This window comes from Procambarus clarkii, chromosome 21 (genome assembly GCF_040958095.1).
Source record: "Procambarus clarkii isolate CNS0578487 chromosome 21, FALCON_Pclarkii_2.0, whole genome shotgun sequence".
In the NCBI taxonomy this organism is placed as follows: Eukaryota; Metazoa; Arthropoda; class Malacostraca; order Decapoda; family Cambaridae; genus Procambarus; species Procambarus clarkii.
In genome coordinates this window covers 26,881,545-26,902,966 of record NC_091170.1, presented here as the reverse complement: position 1 = coordinate 26,902,966, position 21,422 = coordinate 26,881,545, and the positions used below count along the sequence as shown (strand labels likewise).

The 21,422-nt window shown below is 42.5% G+C and overlaps 1 protein-coding gene across 3 annotated transcripts in view; it reads left to right on the top strand.

Moving 5' to 3' along the window:
- Nucleotides 1-21,422, top strand: part of CycH (cyclin H) — a 191,769-nt gene that overhangs the window by 158,339 nt on the left and 12,008 nt on the right. For all 3 annotated transcript variants that reach the window (XM_045746452.2, XM_069328221.1, XM_045746453.2), the window contains exons 4-6: nt 3,758-3,921; nt 13,277-13,478; nt 17,738-17,845. In XM_045746452.2, coding sequence (XP_045602408.1) covers nt 3,758-3,921; nt 13,277-13,478; nt 17,738-17,845 — 474 coding nt within the window. The remainder of the gene's footprint in view (nt 1-3,757; nt 3,922-13,276; nt 13,479-17,737; nt 17,846-21,422) is intronic.

The following is a 21,422-nucleotide window of genomic DNA, read 5'->3' as shown; positions in this document are numbered from 1 at the left end:
TCTAAGGGTTAAGCAGACACGATGTTCCCTACAAAGAAGGAATAATTTAAATAGGGAGATTGAAGAAATCGAGCGGAAATTGAAACACTCATATCAGACTGAAGAAAGGCAGTTAGAACAGAAAGCAATTCAGGAAATAAAGAAAAATCCAAAATACTTCTTCACATATGCTAAATCATAAGCAAAAACCACTGCCAGTATTGGACCAGTTCATACGAGTGAAGGTTCATACACGGAGGATGACAAAGAAATTAGTGAAATCCTAAAAAAGCAGTATGAGGACATGTTTAGCATTCCAATCAGCAACGTGAAAGTGGAAGATCCAGACAATTTCTTTATGCGTGGTATCCAAACCCCTGTAAATATAACTGATATCAACAGGAGCATACTAGATTTTGAAAGAGAAATTGAAAACATGCTCATGCACTCAGCTCCGGGTCCAGATTCATGGAATTCAATATTTATAAAGAAATGCAAGGTGTCAGTAGCACAGGCACTCGGTATAATGTAGAGGAAGAGCTTGGACACGGGGGAGATACCATATGCACTTAAAGTAGCAGACATAGCCCCTCTACACAAGGGAGGGAGCAAAGCATTGACAAAGAATTATAGACCAGTTGCACTAACGTCCCACATAATAAAAGTATTTGAGAGAGTGATTAGGAGTCAGGTCACCAGTTTCGTGGAGACTAATGACCTTCACAACCTAGACCAACATGGATTTTGAGCGGGAAGATCGTGCCTCTCACAACTACTTGATCACTACGACAAAGTCACTGAGGCATTAGAAGAAAAACAGAATGCAGATTTGATATACACGGATTTTGCAAAGGCATACGATAAATGTGACCATGGAGTGATAGCACACAAATGAGGTCAATGGGAATAACCTGTAAAGTAGGACGTTGGATACTCAGTTTTCTGTTGAACAGAACACAGAGTAACAGTCAACCATATAAAATCGAGTCCAAGCACAGTTAAAAGCTCTGTACCTCAGGGTACTGTCCTTGCACTACTGCTTTTCCTTATTCTATTGTCAGATATAGACAAAAATACTAGTCACAGCTTCATATCATTCTTTGCAGATGACAAAAATCAGCATGAAAATTTCCTCTGCTGAAGACATTGAAAAACTTCAAGCAGATATTAATAAAGTTTTTGACTGGGCAACAGAAAATAACATGATGTTTAACAGTGATAAATTGCAGGTACGGTACTCAGGTATGGTAAAAATGAGGACCTTAAACATAATACAAGCTACAAAACACAATTAAATGTGCCCATAGTAGGAAAGCAGCATGTAAAGGATTTGGGAATAATGATGTCTGACAACCTAACGTTTAGGGAGCATAACCAAGCAAATATTGCGTCAGCCAGAAAAATGATCAGATGGATTACGAGAACTTTCAAATCCAGGGATCCTATCACAATGGTTGTACTATACAAATCACTTGTACTGTCCCGTCTTGAGTACTGCTCAGTACTCACTTCCCCCCTTCAGAGCAGGAGAGATTACTGAAATAGAGGGAATACAGAGAACATATACAGCAGACATAGAAGCAATAAAGCACCTAAATTATTGGGATCGCCTCAAAGCTCTCCAAATGTACTCAATAGAAAGAAGACGAGAGAGATATCAAATAATATACACGTGGAAAACACTGGTGGGCAAGGTACCAAATCTACACAGTAAAATAACAACATACTGGAGTGAACGATATAGAAGAAAATGTAGAATAAAACCAGTGAAGAGCAGGGGTGCCATAGGCACAATCAGAGAACACTGAATAAACGTCAGAGGTCCACGGTTGTTCAACATCCTCCCAGCGAGCATAAGAAATATTGCCAGAACAACCGTGGACATCTTCAAGAGAAAACTAGATCATTTCCTCCAAGGAGTGCCGAACCAACCGGGCTATGGTGGATATGTGGACCTGCAGGCTGCTGCAAGCAACAGCCTAGTGAACCAAACACTCTCAAGTCAACCCTGGCAACCCTGGCCTCGGGCCGGGCTTGGGGAGTAGAAGAACTCCCAGAACCCCATCAAGCAGGTATACATAAATAAATATATAAATAAATGTAGGTTTGAGGTACTCATGAGAAGACATTTAATAACCTGGAAGGGAAAAGTGGAGAATCATCATTTCCCTGTTTCTCACTTTCATTAGTGTAGACATTTGCCAAAAAAGTTAGCAAGGAAAGAAAATTAATGAAATTACCATTTGCGATCCTTCATTTAGTGTGTTTCACGCTCCAAATGCACTCACTCTTCAGAGCTGCTCGAAAAGGATAATGATATAATTAACTCACATTTACAAAGCTATGTGAAGTGTTATAACTAAATTTAGTGTCAAAATGTTTGTAAATAAATGTTCTCTTAAGAGTTCAGTTGTAACAAAATTATATATAAATCATGATTTGCAAGCTGTGTTGCAGAGTATTCAAAAGCTTATAAATATTTCAACATCCTTGCACATGATTGATTTATGTTGTCGTAGGAAGAAAACAAATATTACTTGAATGCTGTATCTTCATGTAGTTTACCAAGCCATGAAAAATTTACTAGTAAATTTATGGCAGAGCACACATTGCATGTTTTGGAAAATGTTTACTCTCATTTCTGGACTGGTTCTCAGTTATATCCCAGTAGACTGGCTTTGGTACTACAGGGATGTCATTAACCACCGTGCTGCGCTGAGTTTATTGTGAAATTCCCCGTGCGCATGAAATAAAGTGTTCCCAAAAAATTCTTTTTTCTTCGTAAAATGATAAATTCCCTTCCCTGAACATGTTTATGTAAAAATAAATACCAAATTTCACTTTCTTTGGCTGTGGGGATGTGGACAAGGTGCGATGTGACGTCATCAGGGCCTAGTCGCCCGTTCATGAATCGCCCAGACACAGTCGCACGCACCCCAGATTTTTGCTCTGGTCCTAGATAAGCTAAACAAGACTCCTGTGTGTCTTGTAAAAGCTTGTTTACAGTACTGATGTAACTCAGTACTGTAATAGCTTCAGAGTCACTGGGGGCTACCCCAGAAACTATCTTGATAAGTGTTCAATATTTCATTGGGGCTTTGGTCTTGTGTATGGGCAATATGCCATTAACATTTCACATGTGTTTACTGTGTTCACATTGAGTGTACCTAGTTTCTCTCATCTGCCTAAGCTTATGTTCAGTGCTATTTGCACTTAAGCTGTCAGTTGCAGCCTCCACCACAGTTATCTCCTCTGAAGAGCTTGGTTCCACTTCAGGATAAACTACTTTTGAGTTTGATCACAGATCTGGTAGTGCTTCAGACATAGCCAGGTAGTTAATTTGTTGAGAATTTGGTAAAGTATTGAGAATGATATTTAAATTTTGTTTAAAGATTTATTGAGTCAAGTGATTGACAAAAATTTATTGGTTCTGATTTGGCTATTGTACTGTTTCCAAATACAGTAGTAATATTGTAGTCATCAGGTGTCCAGCCAGAGGCTTAGGGCCTGTGCAGGAATATCCCTGCCTCCCCCCCCCCCCAAAAAAAAAAAATCAGGTGTCAGTTATGAATACAGTACAAGGATAGAGACTCAGTGTGAAACATTTAGATTTCAGAATTAATTAGAAAGTACAATGGCATTGTTTGATGGTGTAAATATGAATAATATTATTATGTACTGTGTATGTCATTGACTGTTTTGGAGGTAACTTGATTAAAGGAAGATCCAGTACTTATATTTAGTTTAATAAAACCTGATACAATACATCTTTTCTTAGGTTCGTTCATATGAACATTCTTTAAGAGATTTTTGCAAGAAATTTCGTGACCCAAGAGACGCTCGAATAAGGATGCTTCCTTCAGTAACAACAACAGCACAGCATTATTTCAAGAGATTTTACCTCTTCAACTCGGTTATGGACTACCACCCCAAAGAAATTTTGTAAGTAGTTTTTGGTACTTGTATTTTGAATAGCGTTAATCTCTAATGTGCGGTTATGAATTTGCACGCATGTTTGCTCATGTGAAAAAAATAATAGAAATGTATTTTTCTAATAGAATGATTGATTTGGATGCAAAATATATGGAAAAGTGAAAATAGACTGAAATATCTACGTTGTAACTTGTTTTGTGCACAGTGAAAAGCTCAGTTCCCCAAGATACCATGCTTGCTCTGGTACTTTTTCTCGTCATATCATACATAGATAAGGATACAAACCATAGTTCTGTATCATCCTTTGCAGATGACATTAGAATTTAAATGAGTAGACTATATAGAGGACACAGCAAACCTCCAATCGGATGTTAATCAAGTCTTTCACTGGACCACAGAAAATTATATGATGTTTAATGCAGTTACATTCCAGTTACTGTGCTATGGAAAAAACAAAATTATGGAAATCATTTATAACACAGTCAAACCACACTATTGAAAGGAAAAAATGTAAGAGGTTTTGAAATAATTATGTCAGAAGACCTTACTTTTAATAAAGAACACAAAGTAGCTGTCAAAACAGCAAGAAAAATGACAGATTGGATAGCAAGAACCTTTCAAACGAGATGCCACACTGATGCCACACCAATGATGATGATGATAGTGCACTCTAGAATGGAATATTGCACACTAACAGCCCCATTCAAGGCTAGAGAAATTGCTGACCTGGAGAGCATGCAAAGTTCTTTTACTGCTAGAATCCACTTAATAAACATCTAAATTATTGGGACTGCTTAAAAATTTTAAATCTGTACTCTCTAGAGCACAGGTGGGAGAGATACATAATAATTTACACTTGGAAAATACAGTGCTAGGAGGACTGGTTCCAAATCTGCACACAGAAATAACACCACATAAAACCAAAAGGTATGGCAAGATATGCAAAATACCCCCATTGAAAAGCAGAGGTGCAGTAGGCATACTGGGAAAGAACTCTATCAACATGTAAGGCCCAAGACTTTTCAACACACTTCCCCTACACATACGTGGCATAACTGGCCGATCTCACTCAGTGTTCAAAAGAGAACTTGACAAACACTTTCAAAGGATAGCTGATCAACCAGGTCGTGACTCATATGTCAGGCTGTAAGCACCTGCATCAAACAGCCTGGTTGATCAGACCAGCAATCAGGCCGCGGCGATGTTGATCCTCAGAATCATTGATGGGGAGGGGGGTCTTCCGCTTTTGTTTGGGATCCCAGGGTGGGAGAATTGTTTGAGTTGGGTTCATGGATGCCTTTTGACTATTCTTGGTCTTAATGCATTGTTTTGTGGCATAGTTGCTCCGCATGGGATTTTTCTTGTTCCTCTTTTATATTTGAGCATTGTCATATGCTCACCACAAGCATGATCACATCCCCCACCACAGGAAAGTCAGCAAATGAAATAATGAAACTTATAAAATAGAAATGGCTGAGGATTTGCTCACCCGTGGGCATTTGGTTTTGGTCTTGCGCTTCTTTACCCTGCTAGAGCTGTCTTTGGACTGGCTCGGGGACGATGTGGAGGAGCTGGGATCCGGGGCCTGTGTCCGGTGTGTTTGCTCTCAGCCACGCGAGTTCACATTAAACAATGCGGTCACATAGGTACTTTTTTTCCCACGGACCTAGAATGTACTGTGCCTGGCCATGTGATCGCATTGTTTGCTGTGAACTCGCGCGTCTGAGAGCAATGTCTCAGAATATTAGCCAGAGAAAATCAGATTCGGACAAAAATAGATAAATTTATGATTTCAACGGTTTGTGAGAGCACCCACTGGGAATTCAACAAGTCATGCAGCATCCGCTGGCAACGAGTGCCTTACAAGCTATGCTGCACCCGCCAATGCTGAATTCCCATCAACAAGTCGGGCAACCTCCGCCGGCAACGAATGCTCTGCAAACTATGCTGCACCTGCCGATGCTGAATTCCCATCGACAAGTTGTGCAGCCTTCGCCGGCAACAAATGCTCTGCAAGCTATGCTGCACCCGCCGATACTAAATTCCCATCAACAAGTTGTGCAGCCTCTGCCGGCAACGAATTCTCTGCAAGCTATGCTGCACCCGCCGATGCTGAATTCCCATCAACAAGTCGTGCAGCCTCTGCCAGCAACGATTGCTCTGCAAGCTATGCTGCACCCGCCGATGCTGAATTCCCATCGACAAGTTGTGCAGCCTCCACCAGCAACGAATGCTCTGCAAGCTATGCTGCACCGGCCTATGCTGAATTCCCATCGACAAGTCGTGCAGTCTTCGCCGGCAACGAATGCTCTGCAGGCCATGTTGCACCCGCTGATGCTGAATTCCCATCAAAAGTCGTGTAGCCTCCACTAACGATATAAAATATGATTGAAAGACATATAAATTAGTGTAAAAAGTGTTGATAGAGTACAGTAAGTGTTAATGATTATTTAAGCCTTGACAAAAAGATACTGTACAGTGTAAATATACAGTAGAAATAATTTTCAATTGTGAATTAGAATTAGAACTCATGTGAATTAGTAGTAAGGCTAGCTGTTGTGTGAAGTGAATGCCTGAAAATAAGTGTACATACTGTATGTACCCTGTATACAGTACTGAACAATATAAAACAAGCGCTGCAGAGGATGACGTAATCTTCAGCTTCATTAAAAGTACAGTAAGTCATTTTACCAATTTTATTATAGTATTTCAACATATTGATTGTTTTTTCAACAAAAGCTACATATTAATCTCTGCAAATGTATATTCTATCATTAGCAGAGAAAATGTGAGCTCAAAATATTTTGTCTTGGCTAGCTCTCAGTGACAAGGCTCGATCACCATTGTTATGGCCTGGCCGCCACAGCCTGTGTCATAACATTAATAATACATTACCTGCACTGTTCAGGGTAAAACAAAACACATCTCTAAAAAAATTTTGAGAAAATATTAACAATCACCGATTGTTACATGAAATATTTTGCAATACAATGAAATGAACCAATTTTTTCCCACCCATCTGGACTTGATCAGACCGTGTTCACTTATCATCCATGCAGCTGGCTTAATCGTCAGCGTGGCACTAAATTGGAATGCAATTATACAATGAACTTTATTTAATTTTAGTTATACAGTATAAAATATATCCTACCTGAGTGTTACTTGAAAAATTACCCGACCCGACTTAACTTCGGAAATAACGGAGCTCCGGAAATAACGACCAGGGTACAGCCCCATATAGGCCGTTAAATTGAGTTAAAATTTAAATTGTTTTAAAATATTTTATTAATAATTTAGAATTTTCTTCATAAAACTGAATCATTTTAAAAGAAAGTTAAGATTTAATATACCACTCTGGATGATCGAGGTCAGTGGCCTGGTCGCCATGTGAGGGGCTGCCGATGCCAAAACAAACCCAATACCAACCATCGGTAAAATTGACCACCAGACCGGTATATGAGGCTCCAGATACCGATCTCCCAAACCAGTCGTTATTACCGGCAGATCGGTATAAAAGAGGTCGTTAAATTGAGTGGATACTGTATTCATTTTATTTACACTATGTACTCTCTCACACACTATTTACAGTCATACACTGTATTACACACTCAGTACTGTACTTCAGAAGTGAGTGATAATCAAAAACACAGTCCTTGGTACACATCATGACTTTGCACTGGATGCACCAGGTACACACAGGTTTTCGCTTCCTGTTTCTTTGTTCTGTGTGCATGCAAACAACTCTCACGTACACCCTTGGTTTTAGTTCCTGTAGGTGGTATGTATCCAAGCTTGTGATTGTAAGTTAGTCTTGAAAAGATCTAGGAAAAGAGCAGTGACAAAATTCTGTCCTGGTATCTCATATCTGTCCTAGTATCACTCATATCTTCACCTGTATTTGGAAAAGTGGGTGCAACACCATCATCAGAATCATCAAATTGTGGTTTATGTGGTTCTAAATAATCACAGTCCTCCCTCGCATATTCACCTGTGCTCCTGGTACTGACACCACCACTACTGGCATAAACACCACCATGGAAGCCACTAACACTGTTTATCTATAGTATCACTTTATTAAAAAATTGGAGATGACATGGCTTTTCGACACCGCGTTCAACAGGAGATTTGGGAGCCAGAGGCGTGTGCGTCAGCTATGGTTGCTCACTCAGAACTGAATCAGCCAGCAGCCCTAGGGCATGCTGGGAATTTTTTTCAAGATGGCTGCCTCTCACTGAAGGTCCCAGGCATCCGTCTCGTACCCAACCCACTGCGTACACGTTTTGATTACGATATCTTAAAATCGTGTTTTCTCGGCCTGCACAAAGCCTAACTCGAGTAATGTCAGTTAGCACAGTGCAGTGGTTAATGCCTCTAATCTTTCCTCGTAACTCTTGTTTTTCAGTTTTGGAAGCCATTTTGTAGCACGCCGCTGCACCTTTTCCTGTTTATGTGCTTCTTAAGAATTAGGCACCGTACAACTGCTGCATATTCCAATTTTGGTCTCACAAGTCATGAAAAGTTTTTTTAGTATTTCACCATCCATATAATTAAAAGCAAGTCTGTAGTTGGAAAGCAACACATAGACTCCTCTCATAATGTTCTTTGTGTGTTCCTCTGCCAACAGCTTACTATCCAAAACCACCCTTAAGTCATGTTCTTTATTAGAGTTCTGTAATGCCTTTCCACATTATTTGTAAGTTGTGTGTGGTTCGTTTTCTCCAATTCTGCATTCCATAACATGGCATTTATTCACGTTGAATTCCATTTCCCACTTGATGCTCCAAGTACTTATTTTATCCAGATATATTTGAAGAAAACTTCCTTTCATTATATCTTGTGGTGAGAGTCCTTTGAAACAATCATCTGTTGGTGTGTTTACCTTCCCCATGCTGGCGGCCATCTTTGTTATTGACGATCGTTTGTTGTGGAATATAAACTTTTCCAACACAGAATTCTCACACTTTTCACTTATTTCTTGTATCTTCTTTACTTTTAAACTTCTCTATGCCTTTATGTAACCTGGGACACCATTTACAGCCCTCAACCTTTTCCCAATACTTAGGCAATTTGATATTCCTAGAGCCTGCTACAGTGACTCTTGCCTCCTGGGACAGTAGAACAGTGTGGTGGAACATCCAAATTGTGAGAGGTGAAAAAAAATTACCTCTATGCAATGAGAACTATGTGCCCAGTCACTTAAGGGCGATAAGAGCAATATGAGGGTTAAGGGCAAATTTGAAGTGACTAGATAAGTTTAGCAGACAATATTACATATTGTAGTGCTAGAACTGCATTTTGCTACCAGTTTGTTATTAATACCTTATTTTTAAGAATATTTCATAATATTATTTGTAATGTTGAGATATTCATTGCATAGGACACTGGTAATACCTCCCTAGAGTGGCTGTCAGTTAAAAATGTCTAGTCAATTTACATATATTTTTGTATGTTTGTCTAAATTAATTTGGCTGGGGAAGGCCTGCTGGCTTCCTGAAGCTATCATACATTGATCAGTGCCATACTACTAGGTGCCATCAGTCGCAAAGTTCTATTGGCATACTAAGGACTATGAGCCAGGTACTAAGGACTATGAGCCAGAACCTGGCTCCCTTAGAGAGGCACAGGAAGCAATGGCCTATGAACAGTTTATATTTAAAGTTAATCATAATTGTCACCACCAGGGAAGCACCCAGAAAGTTTGGCAAAACAAAACAGATTACTGCATGGTTAAAACCTAAGACTGCAGTCTCAAAAATTGCCAAAATAACTTCCCCCAACAATGAAAACAAACCACCAAAATGTTGTGCAACTAGCACGAGCTAGTTTGCTCCTTCTCCCTCCTCGTTTGGGGAAAAGAGGGAGGCAGACCGAGTCAGCCAGGCCCCACCATCAGTTTTATTCTGATAGTGCTTGATGGCTGTCTTGTGACTCTGGCTCCAGTCTTTCGTTTTTTTTTTCAGAGGTGTCAGGCAGTGACCACTCTGCATTCAAGATTTTTCTGTTTGTACTGGTTTGTTTGCACTGGTTTGTTCCTTGCTCTGTTCAGTTGCCTCTGTTGTTTCAGGCTCATTCTCTATCGAGCTGTATACTTGGGTGTTTCTCTGGGTCTCCTCTTGAGGTTTGGAGATTGATTTGGTTTTGCTGTGGAGTGACAGGTTTTCCGCTTTCGGGTTTCCCGTTTGGGTTGCTCATTGCGCCTCACATTTTCAGCATTTTCCTCTGGCCATGGCGGCCCTTTTGGTTTGTTAGGTACTCGCCTAGTTGTGCTTGCAGGGGGTTGCACTTCGGTTCTTTGGCCCTGGCTCTCAACTGTCAGTCAACTGGTGTACAGATTCCTGAGCCTGTTGGGCTCTAACATATTTACATTTGGAACTGTGTATCGAGTCTCCCTACACCACATCACTGTCTAGTGCAGGCATGTCAAACATGCAGTTCACTATATCAGGCTAATGTGTATATATTAGACCGTGCAAACAGTCAATTGATGGAGTTCTAGGCTTACCGGGGACCAGCGCCAGAACCTGGCCCCCTCGGAGGCAACGAGGAGCAATGGCCTATAGACACCCCCATGTAGTTGGAAGCAGTCTATATCTGCCATCTACCAGGTCAGGCACCCAGAGAGGTGGGAATTTAAAAACAAACTACAGCTGGTTAAAAATTGCAAACCGAAAGCCATACTAACAAACAGAACTTCCCAATCGAAAACAAGCAAACAAGTGTGACGTCACCATAGCCGCCGTGTCACTGTCTGCACAACTCCCCCCTCCCCGGGAGGAAAAAGGGGGGGTCCTAGACCTCATGCGCTGATTATCCAACCTCAGTTCAAGAGGCTGTTGTGTTGGCAACAGTCGATCGACTCTGGCTCCAGCCTTTTGAGCAGTGCTACATAGCGTTGTTGTTGTTTTGTGTTGGTGGTGTGCAAGCCAGGAGTAACACAAGAGTATTGGGGCTGGGTACAATTACACACCAAAAAGGAACTAAAACTAAGACAAAAAACTGCCTTACAGCAATCAGCACTGGTTAGAACAAACCCAATATGTCCACTCATAATGGACCTGTCAGTAAAGTCTCCCAATCAAACTACCCCCAAATAGAGTAACCTCATTCATCTTTGCCAACATACAAGGACTAAGAACAAGAACAAAAAACGGAGTCTCCCTGGCATTACTCCCTTTCCCCGGTCGGCGGTGTTTTTTGCGTGTTTTTGACATCCAACCTAAGAACTGGTGGTTGGATCATCGGCACGAAGGGTCTGGGGCTTCTTCCCCCTCCCGGGAAGGGGGGGTTGCGCAGACAGCGGCTCGGCAATATAATGATGATGTGCTCGTTTGCTAATTTCTGTTTGGGGAGTTCTGTCCACTTGTTCGGCTTTTGGTAGCAATAGTCTCACCAGAATAGAGGTTTGTTATGGGGCGCCTACCTTTCTGGGTGCCAGACCCGGTTGATGGCAGACATAGAATGCTCTTAACCACATGGGGGTTTCTATAGGCCATTGCTCCTCATTCCTCTCTGAAATGGCCAGGTTCTGGCTAGTGGTCCCTGTATGCAAGAACTTCATGCACATTGATTGATGCCAGAAAGTTATGCATATCCATTCAGCCTAGATCGCTCTGGGGAGCCTCCGGGACTCGCCCAGAAAATGGCATTTCATTACATTCAACTCTGGTTTTTTGCAGCGCCATTACCTGACTGTGAGGCCTAAGAGGTGGATGCCTTCAGCTGGACTGGTCGAGATGGGGGTGTAATCGCCTCTTTCCTCTGGTCCGGCTGTTGCTTCGGGTGCTGTCGTGACTGGAGTCTTACAGGAAAAGGTTCTATGAGGTCTTTTTGCCATTTTATTTTTCTTGTCATTGCTCTTTGACTCTGAGTGGGTTGCTTTGTCCTTTCATTCTTGCCTGTTTCTGGATTGGCATTTCATGCCTCATACTGTCTCCTCTTATCATGCGGTATTGGCAGAGTTGCTTTGGCTTGCGTTTGGGGTTGACCCTTCTTCAGCCCTGTTTTGCAAACTTTTTCGCACTTTGTTTCACCTCATGCACTGCCAGAGCTTGCCTGGTGACCAGGTTCTTTCTTTTCTCTCTTTTCCTCATTTTACTGTGGTCTCTTTGGTCCAGGTCTATTTTTTAAAGCAGTGATTTTGCTTTCTTTTTCCTCTGGTTGTCGGGTTGTTGTGCTTCATGCTCTTCTCCAGCGCCGTTTTTTTTTTTTTTTTTTTCACTTGGCTGGTGGGCGTTCAGTTGTGGCTAGCTCATTTTTTTCTGGCGAAGAATAAGTCGGCAGGCTTCTGGCGGGGTCGTTTGGGTATGGATGCTTGGTTGATTTGGCCGGGTGTGCATCATGCACTTTGTCTGGTGGCGGCTTTGTGCCACTACCTTTGTGCCACCGGTTCTGCTTTAGTGAAATCATTCTGGGTTGATCTGATTTCCCTGGTTCCCTGTTCCATGGCTCATATATGTCAGTATGTATACAGTGTCATTAAGTCTGGCCAGCCTGCGCTCTATCCTTGTGTCCATGATATCATTCAGTATGCTGTTCTAACAGCAGTGATTGCAATTATGTCCTGGGCCGATATTTGGGTACAGGGGTTTGGAATTAAGGGTGTTGGTAGAGGGTCTCAGCAGCCAGGTATCTTGTGAACATCCCTGGTCCTCAGCGGCCTTGTGTCGTGTGTTGTGGCTGATGGTTTCGTCTTAAAGTTGATACCTGTGGTGCTGCCTTCACCCTGGTAAGTGCTCTTTATTGTCCTTCTCTGTGGGTAGTTAGTTTCAGGGAGCTGACAAACTTCCCCCAGAAAACCAGCTTTGAATGTAATGAAACACCAATTTGTGGGTGAGCAGCAAAGGCTTCCTTGACACCCTCCTTTTCCCAGGGGTGTCGACGTGTTTCATCATGATGGAACTGACAGTGGTAGGGCCCGGCTGGCCTGGTCTGCCTCCCTCCTCTCCCCTTCCTCCTCCCTCCCCAAACGAGGGGAAAGGTTGGGCAAACTAGCTCCCGCTACTGTTCCTAAATATTGATGGTTTGTTTTCATTGTTGGGGGAGTTCTTTTGGCAATTTTTGAGGCTGCAGTCTTAGTTTTTAACCATGTAGTAGTCTGTTTTACTTTGCCTAACTTTCTGGGTACTTTCCTGGCAAGTATGAATAACTTCAAATGTGAAGTGTTCATAGGCCATCGCTCCCTGTGCCTCTCTGAAAGGGCCAAGTTCTGAATCATGGTCCCCAGTAGGCCAATAGAACTCCATGACTGATGTCACATAGTAGTATGGCACTAATCAGTATATGATAGCTTCAGGAAGTCTCTGGGACTCACCCAGAATTTGGCATTTCATTACATTCAACTGTAGTTTTTTTTTGTGCTTTTCAGGGTAACATGTGTGTATCTTGCATGCAAAATTGAGGAGTTTTATGTGACTATCAATGACTTTGTTCATAATGTGCGTGGTGATAAGAAAAAAGCAGCAGAGATTATTCTTAACAATGAGCTTCAGCTTACCCAGGAGTTACAGTTTCATCTGATTATTCACCAACCATTCCGTCCAGTTGAAGGCTTACTTATAGATATTAAGGTTTGTAAAATTAATTTCTTCCAACTAGTCCACACTTGCTTACCATGAACAATATGGAAGTTTTTATATAATCATCCCCAGGCACAGCATTACAGTGTTGCATAGTATTAATCCTGTTCCTTGAATATATTCTCTGGGTTTATTATATAAAGTTTCATATATCAGTTTTTGTTCTTTGAGCATCTTTAATTTTAGATTTATTGTTTTTTCTTTACTGTGTATAAGAACTTTCATAATCATGTTTAAGTATTATCTTTTATTCATAAACTCTAAAGGAAATCCATCTTGGCTCACATAATTTTTGATATTACAGAATGGATCAGTTTTAATGTCTGGGTGATGTATTCTAGTTGGCATGTGCTGAGTACACTCCTTTTGTGATTGGGCTAATTCTTCTAGCATTGTTTTGGGACTTATGATCTGATTACCTATGTTGAAGATTTAATTTCTCATGGCTTTGCAGGTTGGGATGATACGGTGTCCCCGCCTGGTCTTAAGCTTCACTTGATTTTGTCCACTTTTCGGCATGGATGTATAGCATGTTTCTGTGGGGGAGCCCTGTCGGCTCCCTGAAGCTATCTTACTGATCAAGAGCCACACTACTTGAGTGTCATCAGTCTCAGAGTTCTTTGTGAGCCTACCAAGGACCACAAGTCAAAACACGGCCCCATCAGAGAGTTAAAGGAAGCAATGGCATATGAGCACTTTACATATAAAGTATGTCATACTTGCCATCGACCAGGAAATTTCCCAGAAAGGTAGGCGAATCAAAACAGACTACTGTCTGGTTGAAAATTGCGAGCTATGTCCTCTCAAGCGCAAAAGAACTCTCCCAGAAAGCAAACAACCAAGCAAAACTTCGTCTAACTAATCCCCTGCTCATTAACTTCACACCCCCACCCCCTCAGCTGGGAGGATGGGAAGCCGGCCTGGGTAAGTCAGGTCACCACCATTCAGTTCTTTGATTGATGCAGTCATGACAGGTGGTTGCTGTTGCTCTGGTTCAATGTTCCCTGTTTTCTTTGGTGTTTCGCCATTGCGGCGGTGTTATGAAACGGATGTGTGCATGTTGCCAGGAATTTCGAGTACTGTAGTACTCGAACATTGCGTTTCAGGGAGCAATGACCCTGGAAAACTCCCCCCTGTGGTTAGGGGTTTTCCTTATCAGCCATCGACTGGGGTTAGGCACCCAGAAAGGTAGGCATAACAAAACAAACCCCACATGGTAAGAAACTAACAACAAAAACCGAACAGAGAGGTAGAACTCCCTTCAATCCCAAGGAAACATGCAAACAAGCAACCGTAACACTACTGCCATGCCGCTTGTCCGCGCAGCCCTTGGGAGCCGGTCGGCCGAGCGGACAGCACACTGGACTTGTGATCCTGTGGTCCTGGGTTTGATCCCAGGCACCGGCGAGAAACAATGGGCAGAGTTTCTTTCACCCTATGCCCCTGTTACCTAGCAGTAAAATAGGTACCTGGGTGTTAGTCAGCTGTCACGGGCTGCTTCCTGGGGGTGGAGGCCTGGTCGAGGACCGGGCCGCGGGGACACTAAAGCCCCGAAATCATCTCAAGATAACCTCAAGAAGGTAGCCCTCCCCTCCCCTCCCCGAGAGGGGAACGGGGGGCCCCGGACCTCACCGCGCCGGCTGCATAGCACTTCAATTCGTAAGCTAATGTCAACTGGGACAGACAACTGGCAGGTCCTGCCTCACAGGGTTACTTGAATTCTATGCCCAGGCAAGAAAGAGAAGGGTGGGCAGACTGCATATTTTTGGATTGTCAGAAAGCCTTTGATACAGTACCACACAAGAGGCTAGTGAAAAAGCTGGAGATGCAGGCTGGAGTGAAAGGGAAGGTACTCCATTGGATAAAGGAGTACCTAAACAACAGGAGACGAGGAGTCAGTGTGAGGGGTGAGGTCTCAGATTGGCGAGACGTTACAAGTGGAGTCCCGCAGGGGTCAGTCCTTGGACCTATACTGTTTCTGATACAGTGGCACCTCGACTTAGGATTGCCCCTTCTTATGATAATTTTGAGTTACGATGTAAATTTCATCGAAAAATGGGACTCGACATCCGATAATGTCTTCAACTTACGATATTTGTTGGTACACGTTCGGGTCGACCGAGCGCGTGGTTCCGGTCACGTGGGCGACCTGCCTCAGTTTACTACAGCTGCCCGCTTAGTGACGATTGCGCCTATAAGAAATTTCGCTTTTGTGGTGATTTCTTGCATTTTGAACATTAAGGTAATTATTATATATCACACCATGAGTCCCAGGAAAGTTAGTGGTAAGGCTCAACATATGAGATCCCATGTAAGGATGACCATAGAGCAGAAACAAGAGATCATTCATAAATATGAAGATGGTGTGTGGGTTGTTGGACTGGCTAGACAGTACAGTACAACAAATCTCGGTGAACAATGTCCACCATACAGGCTAAGAAAAAGGACATTATGGGTGCTAAAGTGATGCATCATTACAGACAAATGTTAAAACGAAGGGAAAAACAAATGTCTCTTGACAAATTTGTAGTGAGACAAACAAGCACTGAACCACAACCAGGTCCTAGTGGTATTCAGGCAAAACATAGGAGAGAGAAAACATCACTGCCTGATGTGATAATGGAAGGGGACTCCCCCTTCCAAACAGTAACATCTCTCCCCCTCTCCCCTCATCACCATCTTCCATATGCCATCAAGAGCCCTCCATAAAGGTAAGATAAACTTAGGTACTGTATTGTAGTTAGAAAAAAACTTTGTATTCAGTATAAAATGTATTGGTTACATGCAGGGGTACAAGGCTACTTGTCACAAGTTGTAGAGCTCCTCCAGCTACTCAGATGGCTGACAGGAACCATGGATGCCGTGAGCATTTCCTCTCTGGATTGCCACACTAAGGCGCTGAAAGAGAAAACTGGCGGCTCTAGGGTCTCTAGTTGTTTTAATTAGCTTGGAACCCAGCTCCTTCAAAAAACTAGCAGCACTTTTACCCCAGGCACCAAGTATCTCTGAGGCAATGGGGACAAAATTAATCAAGGACTACCAGGGAGGTGATCAAGGACTCTGTATTTACGTGACTTGTCTGCTTTCCGGTGATTGGCAGTACCTCCTGCCTGTGCAGCACTGAAGGCAACGTATGTGGTGACTAAAGTTGAAATGCAAGTGTAGTCCCACACCAACTGTGTACCATTCTTCCAGGGGTTCACCGTAATCCCGTCTGGGCGACTGATAGGCTCGTCAGAGTTGCAGGGCATTAGGTAACGGGATTCTCTCTCTGCTGGACAACCAGCGGTGGTAAGGCTTCTCTTAATAATGTTGTTAATCCTCGCCGTGTCTTGCATGCCATTCTCCTGTCCTTTGGCAGAGAAGGCTATGCCATCCGTACCTGTCGGCCACTGCCTCGCTGCAAATACACCTGTATTCGGTGTGGATTGGGGCAGCGAGGCAGAGAGCCAGTTGCTGGCATTGGGGTTGCTAATAGTAAGTCACCTGCATGGGCAGCTGCTAAAGCCCTAAGTCGGGCAGTGTCATGTGGTGTTGTCGCAGCTTATAGTAATGTCACAGCTTCTTGGTCAGCAATGGGGCGATCCCAGCTGGATTGCTTATGGGCTTCAGAAGGCAGTGGTTGGGGTGCTGGTCCTGCAAGAGAGACCCATTTGGTGGTGCAGTCTGTAAAGCTGGGATCATGTACCCTGAAGTAAATACTTCATGATACAATGATACAAAGTAAATACTTTTTGTGAAGTAAAAGTATTTTGCAAAACAAATTTAAGTTCTAGGCCTTTTGGTTGCAAAGATAAATGGCCTCACAGACCAGGCAATCACCAGGGAAGGCTGATTACAGACAAGGCTGTTGGGGTAGAAGAATCTCAGTTCTTAAAAGGTAATAATGTAATAATTTAAGCTGGTACGGAGGAGTGATAACTATTGGGATAGAATGGCTGGTCAGGCACTGCCTAGGGCTCCCCCCCCCATAATCCTAAATCCAGTCTTATAATATAAGATATATCAGATTCACAATAAGTTCACATTAATGCGATATATCAATGAGAAAATCAGTAGGAGCCATGAGGAGGGTTTCAACTGCTCACTTGGTCTAGGGCACTAGCTTGGGAGTACCAAGTGAACGGATTCGAATCCTCCTCATGGTTCCTTCTGATTTTCTCATAAATCGGATTGCAATTACTTGTTCATTGAAACCATTACATTTTCAAAATAAATTATAGAGTATTTTCTACTTGTATTATCAACAGACAAGGTTTCCACAGCTGCGAGACCCTGAGCGACTTAGACCATACATAGAAGAGTTTTTAGAGAAAGTGAATCTTACAGATGCCATCTTACTGTATGCACCAGGGCAGGTAAGAAAAAATTGCAAATAACTAATTCTGTCATATGTAGGAAAAAGCTGGTATGTTTCTTCCACAAAATATATTTGGTACTCTGAAGGCAAAATTTTAGACAGATCAGGTTGGTCCATACTCGGTTTTATAGCCTTTAACTCTTACACTGCTATAGCCTGGGTTATAAATAGGGGTACAAGCTGGGGCTGGGTGAAAATATATTTGAATTATAAAATTAATATTAAATGTTAAACAAATCTCCCACTTATTGACTTCAGTGTCATGAAAGTTTCATCACAATATTTTCAGAAATGGATTGTAGACAATTTTTTTGAAAAGAAGAACATTTTGTTGATAAGGAGAACAGCTCCTGTTAACTGGAACCGAGGGATAAGGCAGTAATAAAAAGATGCAAGCACCTGTCCGATGCACAAAGAATAGTAGTTAGAAGTACCCACACAGTGGATATACAGCTGGTGCCCTTATAGCTTTGCTGAGTAATACATAATAACACAAATAATAATGAGTAAGTATGTTATTATGCTCTTTTTTGCTATATATCATACAAATACATTGTCCAATGGTAATACCTGTTACTTTCACCAATGTCGCCGGGAGCCGGTCGGCCGAGCGGACAGCACGCTGGACTTGTGATCCTGTGGTCCTGGGTTCGATCCCAGGCGCCGGCAAGAAACAATGGGCAGAGTTTCTTTCACCCTATGCCCCTGTTACCTAGCAGTAAAATAGGTACCTGGGTGTTAGTCAGCTGTCACGGGCTGCTTCCTGGGGGTGGAGGCCTGGTCGAGGACCGGGCCGCAGGGACACTAAAGCCCCGAAATCATCTCAAGATAACCTCAAGATGTCCACAATTTTTTTTTTTAGGGGAGATTTTTTATTTATTTTTTTTCTTCTTTGTTTATTATCTAATTTTGTTGTAACCTCTACATCCTGGAGAATGCATACCCTTCCATAACTATGTGAAGACAGAATTAAATTGGACAACAAATAAATCGGTCATAACTGACAGAACTTGGGACTTTAAATTTTTGGGGGCTAATTTTTTCACAGATTTCAAACTCAGATTTCAGAGTTATAAATTTTGTTGTCTGAATTTGGTGCATATTTCAAATGCCATATTGACAATTTTTTTTACAGTAAACTAAACTGAAAAATCTATATTCTGAATCTATTAAAATGAAAATCATATACTATTCTGAGATCATAATATCACTTAATGAACAATTGGTGATATGTAATATTTTTGCAGCTGATCTGGAAATCTGAAATTTTCAACATCAAATTTTATAATTATTTTTAATTTTCTTGTTTTGCAAGTTATGTTGATGATCATTTAGACAAAGTTGGAGTGTTTAGCTAGTAGATTATGCACAAAAAAATTGAAAGCGTTAGAACAAATTTGAAAAATTTAACTTATGGTACCATCGGGTCCTGTCGTGTATATTTACGCCATGCGCAGTTTAAGGATTAACCTAGGCTAGAGGTTCTCAAACTGTTATCAAGTCAAAGATAATTTGTACTGAATATTGTTCGAAACATCCAGGAATTTTTTAGAGTTGGGTTCGTTAAAAGGAGGATGAACTGTAATTACATGATATGTAATAACATGTAATGTTATGCAATTAATGCTATGCACTCTCATAAACCCAATGTACCTTCTTGTATACTGTATATATAAATAAATAAATATATACTGATTATGTTCAAATGGTTTCCTCAAATCTATATGGCCAAGGTTTTCTAGTATACTGATCTAGTTCTACTTGTACTGGCCAGAGATGCTATGTAAAGCTTGATAGAAATACAGTGGTATCTTGGTTTACGTTCTAAATTACTATTTTTTTGATATACAGTGTCAAATTCATCATAATATTTTAATTGGTGCACGACATTAGCCTTGGAATATGATGTCTATTGATACTTGTATGGGTCGAGTGAGTGTGTGGTTCTGGGTGCAGGGCGAGGCACGCTCAGTTGTTCACCAGTGTATCCCGCCTAGTGACGACCGCACTTGAATTCTTTGTAAAGAATTTCATTGTTTTACTGCTTTTCTGTGGCGAGCTCCTTCGGCTCCCCAGAGCTATACCAGGCTATTGTGTATATATTAGACCATGGCAACAGTCAATCGATGGAGTTCTAGGACTGCCAGGGACCAGCGCCAGAACCTGCCCCCCCCCTTTCCCTTCAGAGAGGCACGAGGAGCAATGGCTTATAGACTTCCCCATGTAATTGAAAGCAGTCTGTCTGCCATCTACCAGATCAAGCACCGAGAAAGGTAGGAATTCCAAAACAAACTACAGCAGGTTAAAAAATGCAAACCAAAAGCCGAATGAGCAAGCAGAACTCCCAAATCCGAAAGCAAGTAAACAAGCATGATGTCACCACAGCCACCGGGCTGCTGTCTGCTCAGCTACCCATTTCCTGGGAGGGGGTAGAGGGGACTCCAAACCTTCCGCGCCAGTTACCCAAACCCAGTTCTGAGGCTGTTGTGTTGAGTGGCGGTCGATTGACTCTGGCTCCATCCTTTAAGCAGTGCTGTGCCTTATGGTGTTCTGCTGTATTCACCTAGTTGTGCTTGCGGGGATTGAACTTCGCTCTTTCGGCCCGCCTCTCAACTGTCAATCAATCAACTGCTACCAACTACTAGCTAACTTTTTTTTTTCTTCCTCCACACACACGCACACATCTCAGGAAGCAGCCCGTAGCAACTGTCTAACTCCCAGGTACCTATTTACTGCTAGGTAACAAGTGCATCAGGGTTAAGGAAACTCTGCCCATCTGTCTCCGCTGGGTGCGAGGATCAAACCCCGGTCTCTAGGTCCACGAGTCTAGAGCACTATCCACTTAGCCACCCAGCCCAGCCCATGTGTGGTAGTGTGCGATCCAGGTGTAATTCCAGAAGTACTGGAGCTGCATGTGCCTAGTGTCTCCTTTCCTAGGTGCCATGTAAGTACTGCCCTTGCAGTTTGGAGTTACCTTCCACAAACTGTTTGGGGACTACCTCCGTGTGTTTCTTTTTCTGCTCGGTGATTGCCCACCCATGGGGTCCGCTGGGTTTTTTTTTCCAACAACTGTTTGGCCTTGGGTAGGAGATAGTATCGTCACTGGCAGGGGGCACAAGGTACTGTACAGCTGTCTTATAATATGCATAGCGGCCAGTTCTGCTCCTCCTGGAGACGTTGTGCTTTTGTGGAGCGTTTCTTTTCTTTTCTTTTGCCTAGTGGGGGTCTGCCTGGTATGGCTGTAGGACCACCTGCATTCTTTTAGTGGCCCTCCACTAGGGTCCCGTGATTGCACACGTCGCAGGGGTTCAACTTTTGTTTGTTCTCTTGGTAGTTCTGAGAAAACTGGTTAGCAGTACCTTGCCTCGGCTTCCCTTAGCAGTCAGCCTAAGGGCTCTGGAAAACCCCATTGGGGCTCATTGGTCCAATGGATGTGTCCTCTGAGTTCCATCTTGCTTCGTGCGAGTTTGTAGGTTGCTCTGTTCCCTTGTCTCAGCGTGATACTCACTTTTTTTTTGCCTCTGCCATGCTGCCTGTTGGGTCAATAACACCTTTGACCTGGAGTCCTGCTAGTG